This window comes from Peromyscus eremicus, chromosome 1, assembly GCF_949786415.1.
Source record: "Peromyscus eremicus chromosome 1, PerEre_H2_v1, whole genome shotgun sequence".
NCBI lineage: Eukaryota > Metazoa > Chordata > Mammalia > Rodentia > Cricetidae > Peromyscus > Peromyscus eremicus.
The window spans coordinates 180,203,127-180,220,081 of NC_081416.1; the positions used below are offsets into that span (position 1 = coordinate 180,203,127).

The 16,955-nt window shown below is 41.3% G+C and overlaps 2 protein-coding genes across 2 annotated transcripts; both read right to left on the reverse strand.

Annotated features, from left to right (window-relative positions):
- Nucleotides 1-299: 299 nt before the first annotated feature.
- Nucleotides 300-1,118, reverse strand: LOC131902615 (vomeronasal type-1 receptor 4-like). Its single transcript, XM_059253626.1, has one exon. The coding sequence runs from the start codon at nucleotides 1,116-1,118 to the stop codon at nucleotides 300-302; it is 819 nt and encodes a 272-aa protein (XP_059109609.1).
- A 13,675-nt stretch (nucleotides 1,119-14,793) lies between these two features.
- On the reverse strand, nucleotides 14,794-15,741 carry LOC131902616 (vomeronasal type-1 receptor 4-like). The gene has a single exon (XM_059253628.1). It carries the CDS (start codon nucleotides 15,709-15,711, stop codon nucleotides 14,794-14,796), a length of 918 nt encoding a protein of 305 aa, XP_059109611.1. The 5' UTR covers nucleotides 15,712-15,741.
- Between the last annotated feature and the right edge of the window lie 1,214 nt (nucleotides 15,742-16,955).

Consider the following 16,955-nt stretch of genomic DNA (forward strand, 5'->3'; position numbering starts at 1 on the left):
GGTTGTCCAGTATCTCACTCCATAGCATTGGGATATACCATTAATTACATTCCATTTCTCCTGGATTAACTTTCCCAGTGCTGGGATGCCTGTAGTGAGTCATAATGTTCCTTTTGTAAAGATGGATTTTTAAAACCATTATTTACTATAGAGTGTTTATGACTGTTGTTAAAGCTGTTTCCTATGTTTGGCCTTTAGACTGTGGTTTTCAGCAGTTGAAGAGCACAGAACAGGGATCCTTAGGATCCCTAAAGATCAACAGGAAGGGAGAAATAGTGGGGAAGCCTGCAGTCAAAGCTTCACCTCAACAAGAGACCCCAGTCTGTTAAAACAGTGTGAAAGATGATACAAATAAAATTTAGGAGGTACATGGCAACAAATATGACCACCACCATCAGGACAGTTTGGGCTGCTCTGGTCTCAGCATGGCCTCTGTGGTTCTGATTGGAAGTGATGATGTGCTGTGTTCGCTGGTGATGCCTATAGAGGAGAATCACCATGGAGACACTGGTCCAGGCCATGATGCTGATGAATGTGGCATCATGGGCAAAATGTAAGAAGACGATGCCTACACTGAACCCAGATGTGGAACAGAGAAATTTGCTGTTATTGTTAGTGTCATTGCCTGTGCTCTGTGGACCAGTGACTTTGATTGGAATGTAGACATTATTTAAGACACTGAACAACCAACAACTGTAACAAGAATAACTCAGGACATCAGGGGTTCTTCCTCGGAGCGTCAGCCTACCCCAGTGACCAGGAACAAGAGTGAGAAACTGATGGATGCTCAGGGCAAAGGTGGAGCACATGTTTGTGCTTCGAGCCACCAGGCGAATGAAGAACACAATTTTGCATTTCAGGTTAGTTGCAGGTTTCCTTGGAACAAAAACCATCATGTTGGTTGGAAATGCAGTGACAAGGAGAAGGAAGGCATTGGTCACAGCCAAGTTGGTGACAATGACCTGTGTGGGCCTCAGTCGAGAGCCAGTAAAGATGGGAGAGAAATTATGGATAAACAGAAGAATGTTGGCCACAGTCCCAATCCCAACCAGTAAAAGCAGGAGCATCTGGAGAGCCAATTCCTCAGTGGTTTTTAGAGCTTTACTCTGAGAAGTCATGGAGAGGACTTCTGTGCAGACTGGAGTGATGACCAGGAGGAATACTGCTCTCTTGAAGACACTTCTAAATTGTCTGAGCATAATGAATGATTTGAGTCTTTCCATCTTCTATGAAGGGAGACACTACTGTACCACAGTACAGGAGCTTGTCCTGGAGAACACTGCATAGACAACTGAGACTATTATTTTGTACTTCATGTACTTTCCCTCACCTCATGATGCAAGTGTATTAGTGATACAGCTGTTTCTTTCATGGTCAACATGACACCCATGATAACATAGTAGTACATATTAATATATGAACATTGAACATAGGAACACATATTTGCATCCTTTCAATGCAGCAACTTTCCTCTTAACACAATGATTTCTTCATCCCAAAGAAATGTCTGTTTCACAGCTTTGCACTTATCTGAAAATGACATTTAATGTGACATCTATATATAGGATGCCTGATTTTTAGCTGATGGATGGAGACTGACTGTTCCTCTGGAAAACAGTGTATGAAGTAAGTTGCAGACTAAACAAGAGCTTTCAAAGACATGTTTCAAGGACATGAGTTTCAAAAGAATCTGTCTGTGCAAATGGTATAACTGTGATGGAGTATCAACATATTTTGAGTGTGGCTAAGGGAAGCTGGTGTTGACTCACCAGCATCTCCAGCATCTCCAGCTTCTGCTTCCTCATATTTCCATGTGAACCAAATAAGTTAAGAATTACAAACTGGAGGTTGGAGAGAGGGATCTGTGCAAGACTCATGTTCAAATCCAGCACCCACATGGTCATTCATATCCATCTGTAACATCAGTTCCCCAAATTGAATGCCCTCTCATGGCTTTTGTGGTACTGCACAAATGTGGTGCCAGACATACAATACAGGCACTTAAAATACTACATATATAAAGTAAAATGCCTATATCTAAAAAAAGGACAAGAACACAAATTTATAATTTATAAAATCATATAAGTAAATTAAGTAGCAAAAAAGGACCAATCAGATTTTCATAATATTTTGCCCATCTTGCCCCAGAAGATTTTCATAATATTTTATACGGATCATAAAAGTGATAGAATACAAAATATTTCAAAAAAGTAACTAGTTTTCTGACCACAAATATGAACCTCAATTTACACATATATGTCCTTATATACAGAAGCAGCCCTAAAAGTTCTATCACAGAACAGCAAATAAACACCTTTAGTGAAATGACTGGATACAAGATAAACTCAAAAAAAATCAGAAGCCCTCCTATATAAAAATTATAAACATGCTAAGAAAGAAATCAAGGAAACAACACCCTTCAAAGTATCACAAATAATAAAACAACTTGGTGTAACTCTAACCAAGCAAGTAAAAGACCTATATGACAAGAACTTCAAGTTTTTTAAGAAAGAAATTGGAGAAGATATCAGAAGATAGAAAGATCTCACATGCTCATGAATTGGTAAGATTAACATTGTTAAAAGGGCCATCATACCAAAAGCTATCTACAGATTCAATGGAATCTTCATTAAAATTCCTACACAATTCCTCACAGATCTCAAACAAACAATACTGGACTACATATGGAAAATCAGGAAAGCTAGAACAATAATGTACATAAAAGAACTTCATGAGGTATCATCATGCCTAATTTCAAGCTCTGCTACAAGAATATAGTAATAAAAACCACATGATGCTGACATAAAAACAGAAAGTTAAATCAGTGAAATCAAAGACTCATATGTAAATCCACGCACCTATGGACACCTGATTTTTGACAAAGATGCCAAAATTATACAATGGAAAAAAGAAAGCATCTTCAACAAATTGTGCTCATCTAAATGGACATCAGTATGTAAAAGATTGAAAATAGATCCATATTTATCACCCTTCACAAAAGTCAAGTTCAGGTAAGTCAAAGATCTGTTTTTTTAAGAATTTTTTTTACTCATTTTACATACTAACCACAGATCGTCCTTTTATGTCTCCTCCTATTTCCTCCAGGGATACCCCCTCAACCCACCTCCATCCACTTCTCCAAAAGTCTGGTATATTCAGTTGAGGCAGGGCCAAGGCCCTCCCCTACTGCATCAAGGCTGAGCAAGGCATCCCACCATAGGTAATGGGCTCCATATAGCTAGCTCACGCACCAGGGATAGCGGATCAAAGATCTTAACATAAACCAAGTTACACTGAACCTGATAGAAAAGAAAGTAGGCAATAGCCTTGAATGAGTTGGCACAGGAGATCACTTCCTTAATATAACACCAATAATGCAGACACCAAGATCTACAATTAGTAAATGGAACTTCATGAAACTTAAATGCTTCTGTAAGGCAAAGGACACTGTCAATAGAACAAAACAACAGCCTACAGAATAGAAAAAGATCACCAACCCCACATATGACAGTGGGCTGATTTCCAAAATATAAAGAATTCAATTTACACATATATAGGGAAAAATTGCAAGGGACCAAAGCATTTGTTTTATTCATCATTTTCTGTATCTTAACTATTTTTATGAGGAAGCAGAAGCTGGAGATGCTGGAGATGCTGGTGAGTTAACACCAGCTTCCCTTAGCCACACTCAAAATGTGTTGATACTCCATCACAGTTAAACCATTTGCACAGACAGATTCTTTTGAAACTCATATCCTTGAAACATGTCTTTGAAAGCTCTTGTTTAGTCTGCAACTTACTTCATACATTGTTTTCCAGAGGAACAGTTAGTTTCCATCCATCAGCTAAAAATCAGCCATTCTATATATAATTGTCACATTAAATGTCATTTTCAGATAAGTGCTAAGCTGTGAATCAGACATTTCCTTGGGATGTAGAAATCATTGACATCATTAGATAAAGAAGAGACAAAAAAGGAACTATTCTAAGCATTAATGTTGACTTCAGAAGACTTGTGGTATGGAGAAGAGAATGATAAACAGACATCTATCTTTACAAGAATCCCACCTGTAAGCTGCAGCAATTTTAGAGATGCTCACAGAGATGAAAAACAGCTCCTAAGTATTTACTGAAGAAACACAGCTCTGACTTCTTCTCCATTTGAAGATCTTATCTTCCCTGAGACAGATCCAAGGAAATGCTTACCTCTCCAATAACTCAGTGGAGCATTGTGCAGATGACTGAATGAACACAGATTATCAGTGCTCATAAAAGGACTGTTCATCTAGACTCACAGCCCTCAGAGAGTGCATTACTTTGTTATCTGTGATGCCAGTGACAGTGTGTGCATGGAGAATTTGGGATACATCCAATGACAGAAAAAAAAACACTGGTCCTCAGGGGAAATCACAATTATTACCTTCTGCTTATTAATGATAAAGTTTATGACTTTGTTGCATGCAAAGGAATAGCTGTCAGAAGTTAGAAAAAGTTTCCCATGTTTTTCCTTTGGGAGCATCTAAGTTTTAAATTTGTGTTGTCATCAGGTGTAGAGGGGTGCACTCCAGAGTAAATCAAGGGATTTGTTGAATGTATTTCCAAAGGGGTTCATTGTACATTGCAAAATCATGCTGGCATGAAATCCTTCAGGAAGATAATCAATACATCATCAGGAGTCTGGTATTTTCCCATCTGTGGCCCAACAAGTGTTGAGAAAGAGCCATGAACTTGAGGTAAGCCAGAACAGAGATGAGTCACACAGTGGCAGACAGCCACATAGTGGGGAGTGGGGCTTGAAGAAATACTAAAGAATAAAAACCATTGGGGCAATCATGCTTAGAGCAGAGAAAGAAAGAAGGATAATTCAGAGCAGCATGGCTGTGCTCTGTAACAGTTGTCCTAGGGTGTGGGAATATGGGAAGGAAAAGTACAACATTTCGTCAAAGTGAAATTTTTTCCAAACCTCTTTTTCAGCATGGATTAAGGTCAGCCCATCTTCATAGAGGTGTTCCTTCCCTTTTAGTGCATAATACCTTGGCCAGGTTATTGGCCTATATACCATGACTGTTTAGTCTCCAATATAAGGCCATAGGTTTTATTGTCTTAGATAGAAGAAGGTTTCCAGGAAATCTGGGACACTACAAAAAGACCAGATATAAAAATAACAGGAATAGAGGAAGGGGAAGAAACACAGGTCAAAGGCACAGAAAATATTTTCAATAGAATTATAGAAGAAAATGTCCCAAACCTAAAGAAAGACATGCATATCAAGGTACAAGGAGCACACAGAACACCAAATAGACTAGACCAAAAAAGAAAGTCCCCTTGGTACATGATCATCAAAACACTAAATGTCTAGAACGAAGAAAGCATTTTAAAAATTTCAAGGTAAAAAGATCAAGTTGGGGACTGGGTTTAAAAGAAAGACCAAGTAATATATAAAGGCAGAAGTGCCAGAATTATCCCTTTCTTCTGAGTGGAGACTCTGAAAGCCAGAAGGGCTTGGACAAACATGCTAATATAATTGTGAATTTATGTGATGACTGTCATTTTTTATTTTTTTTTCTATCCTCAGTTCTTCCTGTATTATTCCCCTTGGGGTAGGGAGAGATGTGAGACTGTATTATGCCATTATCACCAGAATTTTAGGTGTCTCTTTATTGGCACCACAGTAGAAAAAGGAAATTGGGATTTCATTCCTGGGTTTCTTAATTTCATTAATAATAGCCTTTAAGAAGTGATCAAATGGAAGCTGAAAGATTACTTTATTAGAGTTCAAAAGAAAAACATACCAGAATAGGCAATCTATAAATCTCAGCAGTTTCTCAAAGGAGGGCAATCAAAAAGAGCCATGACCTTGAGTTAAGCCAGCATGGAATTGCTCAAACAGTGGCAGACAGCCCCATGGTGTGGTGTGGGCCTTTAGTGATAGGCTAAAGAATGCCAAGCAGTGGGGTAAACGTGCTTAAAGCAGAGATCCAAAGAATAATTCAGAGCACCATGGTGTGCTCAGCAAGAGCCTTGCTACAGGGAGGGAATCTGGGAAGGAAAAGTTGAGTATTTCAGCACAGGGATAATTTCTCTGACCCTCTCTTTGGCATGCCTTAAGGAGAGCCCACCTTCCAAGTGGTGGTCCTTCCTCTTTGGGGCATAATCTCCTGACAAGGTGATTGACCCATATGACCTGAACATTAAATCTCCAGTCAGGACAGACATTCCACTGTCTTAGATACAATGAGTTTTCCTTTAATTAACTTCTATGTCACTGAAGGAGTAAACACGAAGTCATTTAGAAACAGATCCTAGGTTAGAAATCCCAACCATTTTTGGCATCTATGACAGCTGGAGAGGAGAGTGTTTCCAGGTAGCCCAAGGACATTCCTGTCTTCTGGCCAGCATATGAAGTGTTTTCTTTAGTGTCTTTCTACTGAAAATGGCATAACCAACTTGTGCCCCCCTCATCCTCATCTTTCCCTCTGGAGAGTATATTTCATGTTTCTACAAAGGTGTATGAGCCATAGTAGATATGTCAGTGGGGGCTGAATGTATCTGTCTTCTTAAAGCTGAACATTTGGTAAGAGAGTTGGGGAACCCCTCCAGATGGACATGTTGAATAAATTGCAGAAGGACATCAGTAGTTGCAATTTTACCACAGGTGTCAGGAGGAAGGACATCCTTGACTGGAGATGGAAAGAGATGTGAGGTGAGGTAAAGTCATGACCTTGACACATCCTAGGCAGGGAGGGAGGAGAAGTAAATACAGAAGATATTTTGAAATGTTTTAGTCAAAGCCTTCGAATCTGGTGATGGGATCACTAGAGCATCCATCCATTCGGCTCTTAAATAGTTTTGACCCCTAAGGCTGAGACTATTTAGCTAAGAGGTCCTATGATGTCTCAACATCTGAGAATTCCCCAATTTCCTCATGATTCAAGAAAATTCATTGTATGTACATTTTGGTTTGAATGAGAATGTCTGCCATAGGCTCATCTACTTGAAAACTTGGCCCACAGTTAGTGGAATTGTTAGGGAATGTATAGGTGGTCCCGACATGTTGGTGGAAGTGTGTCATTTGAGGTAGCCTTTGTGGTTTCAAAAGATTTCTGCCATTCCAAGTGTGAATCACTTTGACATTTTGGTGTGGATCAAGATGTGAGTTCTCAGCTGCTCCTTTACTCTGCCATCACACACTCTAATCCTCTAAGACCATGAGCCAAATTAACTCTTTCTTTATCAATAAGAAAGCAGGCTTCACAGTTGGTGGAGAGCAAGTCAGAGAGATCCACTTGCCTCTGCTTCTTGAGTACTGGAACTGATTTAGGCTGAGACCACCACATCTGGCCCAATACATGTAGTTTTCAGCTCAGTAGGAACCAATGAAATAAAGGTTCTACGAGATAAAATGCAAGCATCAATATGTTCTGGTCAAACTCTAAAGACTTCTAAAAAGCAGAAATAATATTTTTGATGTTGGATCAAAAAGTGTTGGTCAAGTGTAGAGGGATGTATGAATTCTATAAAAAACAAGTTCACCTGGTGCCACTGCCTGGATGCCTCCCAAACAGATTAGGCCAATCAACTGTCTCACCCACTCAGAGGGCCTGATCCAGTTGGTGACCCCTCAGCCATTGGTTCATATTTCATGTGTTTCCGTTCGTTTCGCTATTTGTCTCTGTGCTTTATCCGACCTTGGTCTCAACAATTCTCGCTCACATAAACCCTCCTCATTCTCGCTAATTGGACTCCTAGAGATCCACCTGGGGCCTAGTCATGGATCTCTGCATCCAGATCCCTCAGTAGTTGGATGAGGTTTCTAGCATGACAATTAGGGTGTTTGGCCATCCCATCACCAGAGTAGGTCAGTTCGGACTGTCTCTCGACCATTGCCAGCAGTCTGTTGTGGGGGTATCTTTGTGGATTTCTGTGGGCCTCTCTAGCACTTTGTTTCTTCCTATTCTCATGTGGTCTTCATTTACCATGGTCTCCTATTTTTTGTTCTCCCTCTCTGTTGTTGATCCAGCTTTTGCATGAGTCGGCTGTTTGAAACCTGGGGCCTATGCAGGGTCCCTTGGCTCGGCCTGGGAGGAGGGGACTGGACCTACCTGGACTGAGTCCACCAGGTTGATCTCAGTCTGTGGGGAAGGCTTTGCCCTGGAGGAGATTGGAATGGGGGGTGGATTGGAGGGAAGGTGAGGGGAGCGGGAGGGGGAAGAACAAGGGAATCTGTGGCTGATATGTAGAACTGAATTGTATTGCAAAATAAAAATTAAAAAAAAAACAAGCTCACAGTGACAAGAATTCCACCTGCCCAGCCATAGAAAGATGGAGAGTCTCCAGAGGGGTGAAGGCTTTCCACTGAACTCAGTCACTGCAGAAACACAGCTCTGAACCCCCTGTCAAGGAAGACCCCTGTGTCTATCTATTTTCCTGAAACAGAATTCAACAAAGTAATCATCTTTCAGATAATATCTACAGAGCTCTGTGCAGGAAGTTTTCAATACAGGTGAGTCCAGGATGCCAGTGTTCATAAAAGGGTAGGTGTCTTGCCCTGATATCCCTCAGAAAGACCATTACAATGTCACCTTTTAGTGGCAGCATCTGCATGGTTAGAGTTTGGGTTGCCTCCAAGGAGGTACAAGTTTTATTCCCATAGCAATCACCACAAACAACTAATGGTGGTTACTAAGGAACAGCTGGGCAGAAGTTAGAAAAGGTTTGCATGTTTCATTTGTGATAATCTATGTTTGGAAATGATGTTATATTAGTTATGGAAATGTGTGCTTAGGGATGGATCAAGGGATGTATTTATGGTATTACCTGTGGGGTGGTGTACTTTGCACAGTGTAAGTAAATTGGTTGCAACAAACTGTGTTTGGTCCTAGATTTTGGCACCAAAACATGAGTTTTGCAACTCTGGGGAAAGGTGTCCTGACTACCTGGGGAGTCAGGCAACACCTTGTGCTGCTTATGACAGCTCTCGATGGCTGAAGCTGCAAGGAGACAGTTCAGCCCTGGAGGGCCAGGTATCCAGGACGTCTCAAGCTGCTCAGAACAACAGCTCTGCACTGAAGGTATCCCGGACACCTGGAGCTGTTTAGCACAGGTCTGATGGCTGGAACTTCAAGGACACAGTTCAGCCCTGGAGGGCCAGGTATCCAGGACATCTCAAGCTGCTCAGTACAACAACTCTGCCTTGAAGGTGTCCCAGTCACCTGGAGCTGTTTAGCGCAGCTCTGCTGGCTGGAACTGCAAAGAAGAAGCCCAACCCTGGAAGGGAAATTTTTCTGACTTCTCAGGAACGTCAGGCCTGAAACTGCTTCAGCTGGGAAGCGTATCCTGACTATTTGGGAAAGTCAAGGTATACCTGGTGTGATGGGGGATGGTCTCCCACAGGATATAGCAATCCTATTCCTCTCCTAGAGAGCTGCTACAGCTGAGCTTTGCTCAACTCCCACTTCAGGGGGCTTTCTAGCAGAGCTCTGCTTCTCTGGCCTAAGATGTTGCTTCTTTTGCTTCATTCTGCAAAAGGGAAACCCCTGCAGAAATGTAGCAATCTCCTCTAGTTCCAGAGAAAATTGTTACTTTTCAGCTCTCTCTCTTGCTCTGTCCACTGAAGGAAGTCTCAGAAAAGATCTTCTGTTCAGCTCCTCCTTACTCTGCTCTTTCAGCTCTCCCTTGTTTTGTCCACTGAGAGACTTCTGAGCAAGGATCTTCTCTATGCCAGTGAATGAAGATCTTCACACCCAAAACTTTTTTGAGAAAGAAATTTATTTGAGGAGGAGGATTCCAAGAGAGTAGCTACCTCTACCAGGGTGGAGAGAACAGCCTTTTTCTAACTGACCAGGCAGGGCAGTTTACACGGGAAGTCTTGGGGTGGAGTCAACCAGGATTTGACTTGGGGCCCAGGGTTCTACTGTCCTGCTCTGTGATTGGTTGATTTCACAAGTCAGTTGGCCAGGGGCAGAGATGGCTCTGATCTGACTGAGCCAAACTGTGTTTCTTTCTGCCCTGATCTGAGCCATCTTTCCCTAGTTCTGGGCTCCAGGGTCAGGGTGGGGTTCTTTAGCTAGCCCTTTTTCTCTACACACAGTACTGTTTCAATCCTCCAAAACCAGGCTGAAGATAAGACCTTTTATACGGACCATCATTGCGTGAGCTTGAGTCTAGTATATGCTATGCAGGTCCTACATTCTTCTACATGTGGCCTGGGACTGTTTACTCTGTCAGTGTAGACCCACCGGAGCATGTGTTTCCTCCAGCAGATTCTGTGATAGCCATTCCAGCTTTGATCTGGAAGTTCCAACCCCCATTGAGACTTTGGCAACTGTCACACCTACAAGGCGTGGCCAAGGGAGGTGCCTGGAGACCCGAGATCTGGATCGGCCAGCACTCTCTCTGTTCCGGGCCCCTGGATGGTGGAGGTGGGCCAAGCAGAGCTCCAGAGAACACCGCTGGACTGTGATACACCTTCCCCAGACCCCACGACCTACCTATCCCTAATTTATAAGTTACACCATTAAATAAATCTCCTTTTAACTACGTGGAGTGGCCTTAATAGTTTTACCAATAGTCAGGCTTCCACACTTTCTTCTGATGCTGGAAAATCATCCAGCTGTATTAATCTTAATACACATTTTTTTGTGCTACAAGTATTTCATTCTCACACCTTTTCAACAATATGTTTTCCTGTTTCCTGTTTCCTTTTTTTCTTTCACCTTATGATAAAACAGAGCAAAATAGTAAATTAAATTAAAAAGAAAGTTGGCTCGAAACTACATGTGTAGCATAATAGCAATAAATTAGTATCTCCAGTATACATAGTGTTCAGTTATGAAGTTCTGTATATTCCGCTGCAGACACCATATACAACAGGTCACTCAACAATATTGTCTGCATTGTACAGTCCAGGAAATTCTTTCACATACACATGCTTGTGGTCTCCATTGATGATAAATTGTAGATGGTTCAAAGCAAAATATCAAGCAACTGAAGTTGACAACATCCAACAGAAAAACAAGGAAAAGCCCTCATAAAATGTTATCTTGAAACAATGGCTGAGGGGTTTTAGACATATGTACCCTCTATCCTGTAGGTGGATGAGCAGCACATTAACTGTTTCTATTGTAGACATCATTATAACTAGAGATGGACAATAGCCCCCCTCCTTGAAAGATTTTCCCCTCAGTTGTAATGAAGTGCATGACGTCTTTCCCCTTGGCCTGTTTTACTGTTTACATTGGTGCTTGTCACAGAATCAGAGCCCATCCTGACTCAGGGAAGGGTTGTTAGAGGACTGTGGAAACCAAGTGTTTGTGCCTCAACTGAGTAGACCAAATCCCATCTCCACAGCCTACTTCTCAGTGAGTTCAAAGAGCTCCTGGCAGTGCACACACAGAAGTCTTTAGATCCTCTGTAAAGTGGAAGGCTGCAAATGATGACTCTTTGTAGATGACCAGTGATTATAGAAGGAACCAGGTGTGTGCTGGATACTTGCATTCTGGACAGAAGTTTCGTGTCCTGGGATGACAGGCTGGACCCTATGCATCTGAAAATCTCCTAATTTCCTCATGCATCATCAAAAGTAAATTTACACACACACACACACACACACACACACACACAACACATACAAACACCTATATATAATTACTGTGTAGCCAACAGATGAGTCAATACCATACCGTGAATATTACCTTCATATTTGGACTTTGGTATGGAGATGTACTCTTCCTTGTCTGTCCATGGTTGCTCCTGCTGAAAGAATCCTACAGCAGTGTATAGTGTATTGGAGGTGAGATAGATTTATTGTATTATTCTTGTAAGTTCTGTGAAGTGTTCCACAGTTATTCTAACCAGAAGATGAGTATTTTATGGCTCACCCTCTATTCCTAAACAAATATCCACCATTAATTAAAAACCAAAATATTAAAAATTATAAACTGTACCCATATCAGGCAACAGAGTATACCATCAGGAGAAAGGCAAAAGAAACAGGAAAAAAACAAATGAGTCTGTTAGGAAACTAGGAGCTTAGTTTTGATTTCGATGATGATAAATAAAATCTCACGCAGTGAATGGCAGAAATGAAGCTTCTGCTACTTTAGGAATATTTGTCCATCCAGCAAAATTTCTTTAGAGAGAGACAAAGAATGTTGACCTGGACATGTGAGTAGCAATCTATCATTGCACAATGTTTTCCCTATCCACATGCCAGCATTTAAGATAATCATGTATGCAAAAAAGACACAAAGAGGAGCAGAGCATGTTAATACTGCTTGGGGGCCTTATGTGGGTCTAGACTCTAGGAGAAGCACACATCTCCATTTTCACTGTAAAGTTCATGTCTGCCAATTAAAAATCCCATGCCAATACATATGGGTTATTAGCCTCATCTATGTGAGATAACATTTCCATAAACAGTTCAAACAACAAATACAAAGATGTTTAGACATTTGACTGGTAAGGGAAAATGAACAAGAATAAGAATATAGAGGCTGGTGAGATGGCTTAGAGGTTAAGAGCACTGACTGCTCTTTCAGAGGTCCTAATTTCAATTCCCAGTAACCACACAGTAGCTCACAATTATCTATAATGAGATCTGGTGTTCTCTTCTTGCATGCAGGCATACATGCAAGTGGAAAATTGTGTGCAAAATAACTAAAGAATTTTTTTAGGCCATCTCTCATTGGACCAAGAGGTGAATGACTCTTCTCACACACAGAGAGTCCTGACCCTAGGACCCAGGCCCTGGGACACAGCCAGTCCCCAGCAATCCCCACCCAACACTTGCCTCAGTTGCTGGCCAGCAGGGAAAATTCCTGCAGGAAGCCCCCCTACAACCCCCCCATTGTACCCTGCAATCCATAAGTTCTACACCCTGCCCCCATACCCATCTTACTATGACCCCAGTAACTTTGAGGCATGGAAATCAAACCACCAGCTCTCATTGGACCAAGAGTAACTTCCTGAGGCACAGAAACCAAACTGCCAGCACTCATTGGAGCAAGAGCAAACTTTCATTGGACCAAGGGCTCTCATTGGACCAAGAGCTCTCATTGGACCAAGAGTAACTTCTTGAGACAGGGAATCTACCAGTCCTCATTGGACCAAGAGTGGCTTTCTAAGACATAGAATTTGCCACCTCTCATTGGACCAAGAAATTTTCCTGAGACACAGAATCTGTTAGATCTGACTGGACGAAGAGCCCCAATAAGACAAAGAGCAGCTTGGTGAGTCACAGAATTAACTAGCTGGGGTTGGTCCAAGAGCAGCTTCCTGAGATACAGAATCTACCAACTCTAATTAGACCAAGAGCCATGATTAGACCCAGAGGGGCCCCCAGAGATGCAGACACAGCAAGCACAGACAGGACCAATAGCAGCTTACTCAGACACAGACACCTCTTGCACCTAGTAGAGGAAGAGGTGGGCAGAAGTTAAGGCAAAAATACATATAACAACATAAAGCAATATGGTATCACCAGAACCTAGCCCTCCTGCAACAGCAAGACCTGAACATCAAAACGTAAAAGAAGCAGAAGAATGTGACCATAAAAACAGCTTCATGAAGATGCTAGAGGCCTTTCAAGAAAAAATGAAATATTTCATTAAAGAAATGGAGGAAACAGCAAACAAAAAATTGAAGAAATCAATAAATATGTTGAGAAAAAATGCAAACAAAAATTGGAAGAAGTCGATAAGGAAATTGAGGAAAAGACAAATAAAAAAATTGGAAGAAATCAATAAATCGCATAAAGAAAGCCAAGAAAACCAGGAAAAAGCAATTAAACATGTGAGGGAAACAGTTCAAGACCAGAAAACTGAAATAGAAACAATGAAGAAGACACAAACAGAGGAAATGCTGGAAATAGAAAATCTGAGTCAAGGAACAGGAAACACAGATGCAAGCATAACCAACAGAATTCAAGACATGGAAAATCTCTGGTGTAGAGGATTGTAGCAGAAATATTAAAAAGTCTTATTAATAAAATCAAACCTGAGCCAGGTATTAGGGTGCATGCTGGAAGATCAGAGAAGCAGATCTCACCTTGCCAGTTTCTCTGCTGACCCTATTTCCTCAGACTGGAAACCTCTGTGTCCTCATCCAGAATGAATCTCAGCTGAACTGTGCTGCTCAAAACCTAAAAGCTTAACAAGTTAAAAGCTTCTAGTTTCTGATCTTCACGCCTTTATACCTTTCTGCTTTCTGCCATCACTCCCTGGGATTAAAGGCTTGCTTTATGGGATTACAGGCATGTGTCACCAGGCCTGGCTGTTTCCAATGTGGCCTTGAACTCACAGAGATCCAGAGGGATTTCTGCTTCTGGAATGCTGGGACTAAAGGTGTGTGCGCCACCATTTTCTGGCCTCTATATTCTGTGACCCCAGATAAGTTTATTAGGGTACACAATATTTGGGGGAACATAATACCGCCACAATTAGTAATATCCAGAACTTGAAAACAACCTAGATACCCCTCAACTGAAGAATGGATAAAGAAAATATGGTACATATACACAATGGAGTACTACTCAGCAGAGAAAAACAGGGTGCAGATACAGAGTTGTGAGACTGGGTCTCCTTGTCACAATTTGGCCTGGATCTCACTCTGTAGCCTGACATGCCATTGACTACATTGCAATCCTCCTGGCTCAGTCTCCCCAGTGCTGGGATAAATTCAGTAAGTCAACATGTCTGGTTTATGAGGAAGAATTTTCAAACAACTTTTACTTAATAGAGTGTGTATGGTTGTTAGTAAAGCTGTCTTCTATGTTTGTCATGTTGACTGTGGTTCTCAGCAGTTGAAGAGCACAGAACAGAGATCCTTAGGATCCCTAAAGATCAACAGGAAAGGAGAAATAGTGGGGAAGCACGCCATCAAAGCTTCACCTATGTGCCTCAACCAGATGCGATAGTCCATTAAAAAAGTGTGTAAGATAACACAAATAAAATTTAGGAGGTACAAGCCAACAAATGTGACCACCAGCATGAGGATGGTGTGGGCTGCTCTAGACTCAGCATGGCCGCGGTGGTTCTGATTGGCAGCGAGGCTGTGCTGTGTTCGCTGGTGATGTCTATGGAGGAGAAGCACCATGGAGACACTGGTCCAGACCATGATGCTGATGAATGTGGCATCATGGGCAAAAAGCAAGATGACAATGCCTGCACTGAATCCAGATGTGGAGCAGACCCACTTGCCTTGATTGTGAGTGTCATTGCCTGTGCTCTGTGGACCCCTGATTTTCATTGGAATGTAGACATTATTTAAGACACTGAACCACCAACAACTGTAACAAGAATAACTCAGGACATCAGGGGCTCTTCCTCGAGGCATAAGCCTACCCCAGTGACCAGGAACAAGAGTGACAAACTGACGGATGCTCAGGACACAGGTGGAGCACATGTTTGTGCTTCGAGCCACCAGGCGAATGAAGTACCCAAGTTTGCATTGCAGGTTAGTTTGAGGACTCTTTGGAACAAAAACCATCACGTTGTCTGGAAATGCAGTGACAAGGAGAATGAACACATTGGCCACAGCCAAGTTGGTGACAATGACCTGTGTGGGCCTCAGTCGAGAGCCAGTAAAGATGGGAGAGAAATTATGGACAAACAGAAGAATGTTGGCCAGTGTCCCACACCCAATCTCGAAAAGCAGGAGTGTCTGCAGAGCCAATTCCTCAGTGGCTTTCAGACTTTTATTCTGAGAGGACATGGAGACAACCTCTGTGCAGGCTGGAATGATGACCAGGAGGAACACTGCTGCCTTCAAAACACTTCTCAATGTCTGAGCATTAGAATGATTTGTGTCTTACTTCTTCTGTGAAGGGAGACACTATGGTATCACAGTATAGGAACTTGTCCTGGAGAACACTGCATAGACAACCCAGACTATTATTTTGTACTTCATGTACTTTCCCTCACCTCATGATACAAGTGTATTGGTGATACAACTGTATCAATCATTCTTGGTCCACACGTCACCCATTGTCACACATTGTGGCATATAAACATATGAACAGTAAACCGGGGAACACATTATTTTGTCTTTCAAATGCAACATCTTCCCTCAATGATAAAATGCGTTAAGAAATACAATTTCAAGGTTGGAGAGATGGCTCTTCATATGACTCTTGTTCTAATCCAGCACTCACATGGTCCTTCATATCACCTATAACATCAGTTGCCCAAGTTGAATGCCCTCTCATGGTTTTTGTGGCACTGCACAAATGTGGTGCCAGACATACAGGCAGTTATAACACTAGAGTCATAAAGTAAAATTACTATATCTTTAAAATGACAAGAATTCAAACTTGTAATTCACAAAATCATGTAAGTAAAGTAAGTGGCCAAAAAAGAACCCATCAGCTTTTGTAAAAATTTTATACAGATCATCAAAGTGATAGAATACAAAATATTTCAAAAAAGTAACCAGTTTTCTGATCACAAATATGAACCTCAATTTATACATATATATCCTTATGTACATAAGCAACCACAAAAGTTCTATGAGGTAACTCCTTCGGCAGATAAACATCTTATGTGAAGTGACTGCATACAGGACTAACTCAAAAAAATCAATAGCCCTCATATATACAAATGATAACTGGGTTGAGAAAGAAATAAAAAAAAATACCCTTCAAAATAACCACAAAGAATATAAAATATCTTGGTGTAACTCTAACCAAGCAAGTGAAAGACCTATATGACAAGAACATAAAGTGTTTGAAGAAGAATATTGAAGAAGATATCAGAAGATGGAATTACCTAACATGCTCATAGATTTGTAAAATTAACATAGTAAAAATGGCCATCTTACCTAAAACAAGGTAAAGATTCAATGCAATCTCCATGAAAATCCAAACACAATCCTTTACAGACCTTGAAAAAACAATACTCAACTACATATGAAAAACCAAAAAACCCAGATAGCTAAAAGAATCATGTACAAAAGAACTT

Excerpts from the sequence above, each read along its gene's own strand:
- LOC131902616 (XM_059253628.1), bottom strand. The coding sequence starts at position 15,711 with ATGTCCTCTCAGAATAAAAGTCTGAAAGCCACTGAGGAATTGGCTCTG.
- LOC131902615 (XM_059253626.1), bottom strand. The coding sequence starts at position 1,118 with ATGACTTCTCAGAGTAAAGCTCTAAAAACCACTGAGGAATTGGCTCTC.